The sequence below is a fragment of the Gavialis gangeticus genome, unplaced genomic scaffold, assembly GCF_001723915.1.
Source record: "Gavialis gangeticus isolate Ggan-Ray unplaced genomic scaffold, GavGan_comp1, whole genome shotgun sequence".
In the NCBI taxonomy this organism is placed as follows: Eukaryota; Metazoa; Chordata; order Crocodylia; family Gavialidae; genus Gavialis; species Gavialis gangeticus.
The window spans coordinates 129236317-129239197 of record NW_017728992.1 but is presented as its reverse complement, the minus strand read 5'-3'; the positions used below and the strand labels follow the sequence as shown (position 1 = coordinate 129239197).

Here is a 2881-nt window from a genome sequence, read left to right as displayed (position 1 = left end):
TTTTTTTTTTTTTTTTTTTTTTTTGAGGGGGTGGGTGAGTTCTAGTAATTAAACCAGTAAATCTTCTACATTGATTTTTAGCTGCGTTTCTAATATAAGATGCATGCCAGCTGATTAGTCATACTTCATGTCACATTTTCCATTTTTAGCAGGTATACTACTAACTTGATAGAAAAACCTTTGAAAGACCTCATAGTAAAACTAGATTTGTTGGTAGTTTTATTGGGTAACTTCAATTGAATGAAAACTTCAAAAGGATTTATTTATCTGTGACTCTTCCCCAAAAAGCTCAGGGCGGCTTACAATAAAGAATTACAAAACAGAAGAAAATATTAAAATAATTACAGCAACAAAAATACCCTCCCTGCCCAGAGGAAAAAAAAATAAAGAAATTCCAAAGCAGACTACCCACCCCCAGCTCCCACTTCTACTTCCCTGCCTCTGACCAAGGACAGCATCCCCCACCTCACCAAGCCAACTTCACTTGCCAACCCACATTCAGTATGTTTATAAAAGAAAACAATTCTGCCTCGCCCATATTCTCTCCCATTTCTACTCACTCCTGCTCCCCTGCCTCACACACAGGACAGTTCTCCAATCCCCTTACTGTCTTTTCCAAGCTGTATCTTTCCCTCTCTCAAAAGGGAGGACTGGGTCAAACCCATTCATTATCCCTTGTACTACAAGGCCAACACATTGTTGAATTAAAGCAAGAGAAACAAAACAAAAAAAACACCTCCCTTCACCTAGTCTGTCCCTAGGAAAGGGTGATGCTAAAGACTATTTAGAGTTATTTCCTCTTTTCACAGAGATATGCTTTCTAGATCTACCTTTACACAGCACAAAAACTCTTACAAAATACGGAGAAAAATGAGGTCTATTTAGTCGTCATGGATATGTTATGTTACAAATTAGAAGTTATATATGCTCACTTAGAGATATTTTATTACTATGGAATATCAGGCAGTAGGTTAGGAAACTCTGCTTTCTATGGGTATAAAAAAATCTGAGATCCTACAAAACGTTCTTCACTATCTTGATTTGATAATATCTGCAAATACATCAGGTCCTAAACAAAAAACACCTAAAAGATAAGCTCCCAAAATTATGACTGAAACAACGGATGGCACAAACCAAGGAAGGACACAAAGGACAAGTACTGTTTTAAATCTTAGTTCCTGTAAAGTTTTTCATACACTACTACCAACTTGTTTTTATGTTTCCTTCACCCCTCAACTAAAAACACTAATGATAATGAGGCGATTCAGCAGAAAAAACCCGGCAAGGCAACCATTAACACCTTGTTGAAACTGTTAAGGAGAGTATTAAACAGCTATATTTCTGAAACTGACTATGTAGGGTCTACAAAACTGACAAAATGCACCCCCACCCCTATCCCCAGTGGAGTGGAGGATCTATCTCGGTTGAAAATGAAGGACAGAATCACTGGGCATCTTTACACGTGCTCTGGGATGGGGGAGGAGGGGCACTCTAATTAGAGTGGCTCCAAGAACCGTTCTTAAAGTGCCCGCAGCATCACATGTATTGAGCACCCCAGACTTCAAAATGGCAGTGGGGGTGCTGTAACTAAAGCAAATTCAATGAACTTTAGTTAAAGCACCCCTGCCACCATTTGGAAGCACAGGGACACTGAATACATGTGATACGGAGGCTGCTGGAGCATGCTAATTAGCACACATCGGAGCAGAAATCCAGCATGTGTATAGGTGCCTACTGATGACTAATTCCCAGATGAGTTAGAGCTGCAATCTAATTACGTCATATTTCTTGTCCTTTGTCTTTCTTCCTGTCCATGTACAGCACGCATTAAATAACTGACAGAAAAAGACATTAACCAATCTCATTAAGTTTTTCAGAATTCCAGTAAAATCCGTATTACCTCTGTGGGGTTTTTTCCTATTTTCCTTAACCTTTCATTCCACACTTCCTTATCCCTGAGATATTGATTGTATTCCTTGTTTCTTTCAAGACGTAGTTTCTCCTAAAAAAGACATTGCAAAGGGTGTTGTAATTTGTTTGCTGGTGGATTGGCTTTTAAGTTTACTAAGATATTGAATAGGAACCAATGATCTGTGCTTTTTTTACTTCTTTCTGATGTACAAGTGGGCCCTGGAAAAGGAACAGGTTTTTTGGTTTATTATTGGAAATAATATCACCATCTCCTCCTAGGAATGAAAAGCAGAAAGAAATCTCCAAGTCAGAATGTAGTTCCCCACTATTATACAGCAGTATCTTACAATAAATAAAATCAATTAATTCATCAAGCTGTATATTAGAGCTAGTTAGGCTGTTTGATTCTATTACTCCTGTAGAAAGAGTTTAAAAAAAAAAAAGTCTGATGAATTATAAATCTTCCAATTTCCTCAGTCAGATACAACTCTCTCTCAACTATATTGTGAGAGAAACTTTTATAGATTTCATAGACATTCGGACTGGAAGGGACCCCGGAGGATCAGAGTCCAGCCCCCTGTCCCAGGGGCAGGAAGTCAGCAGGGATCATAGCATCCCAGCAAGATAAGCATCCAAATATGTCTTGAAGGCATTGAAAGTGGGTGCTTGAACTGCCTCTCGCAGCAGTCTATTCCAAACCTTGGGGGCTTGGAAAGTAAAGAAGTTCTTATGTCCAGCCTAATCGCTTGCAGCGGAGTTTGTGACCATTTGATCTTGTCATCCCTTGGGGCACTCTGGTGAATAGATATTCCCCCAGATCCTGATGAGCACCCCTGATAAACTTATAGGTGGCCATCAGATCACCCCAGAGCCTGCGCTTTTCTAGGCTAAAGAGCCCCATGGCTCTCAGCCTCTCATGATAAGGTCTGTTTTCCTGACCTCTGATCATGTGCGTGGCTCTTCTCTGCAC

At 39.8% G+C, this 2881-nt stretch overlaps 1 protein-coding gene across 3 annotated transcripts in view; it reads right to left on the bottom strand.

Moving 5' to 3' along the window:
* Positions 1-2881, bottom strand: part of CSPP1 (centrosome and spindle pole associated protein 1) — a 154345-nt gene that overhangs the window by 94445 nt on the left and 57019 nt on the right. For all 3 annotated transcript variants that reach the window (XM_019527760.1, XM_019527762.1, XM_019527761.1), the window contains exon 7: positions 1901-2002. In XM_019527760.1, the coding sequence (XP_019383305.1) occupies positions 1901-2002 (102 nt within the window). The remainder of the gene's footprint in view (positions 1-1900; positions 2003-2881) is intronic.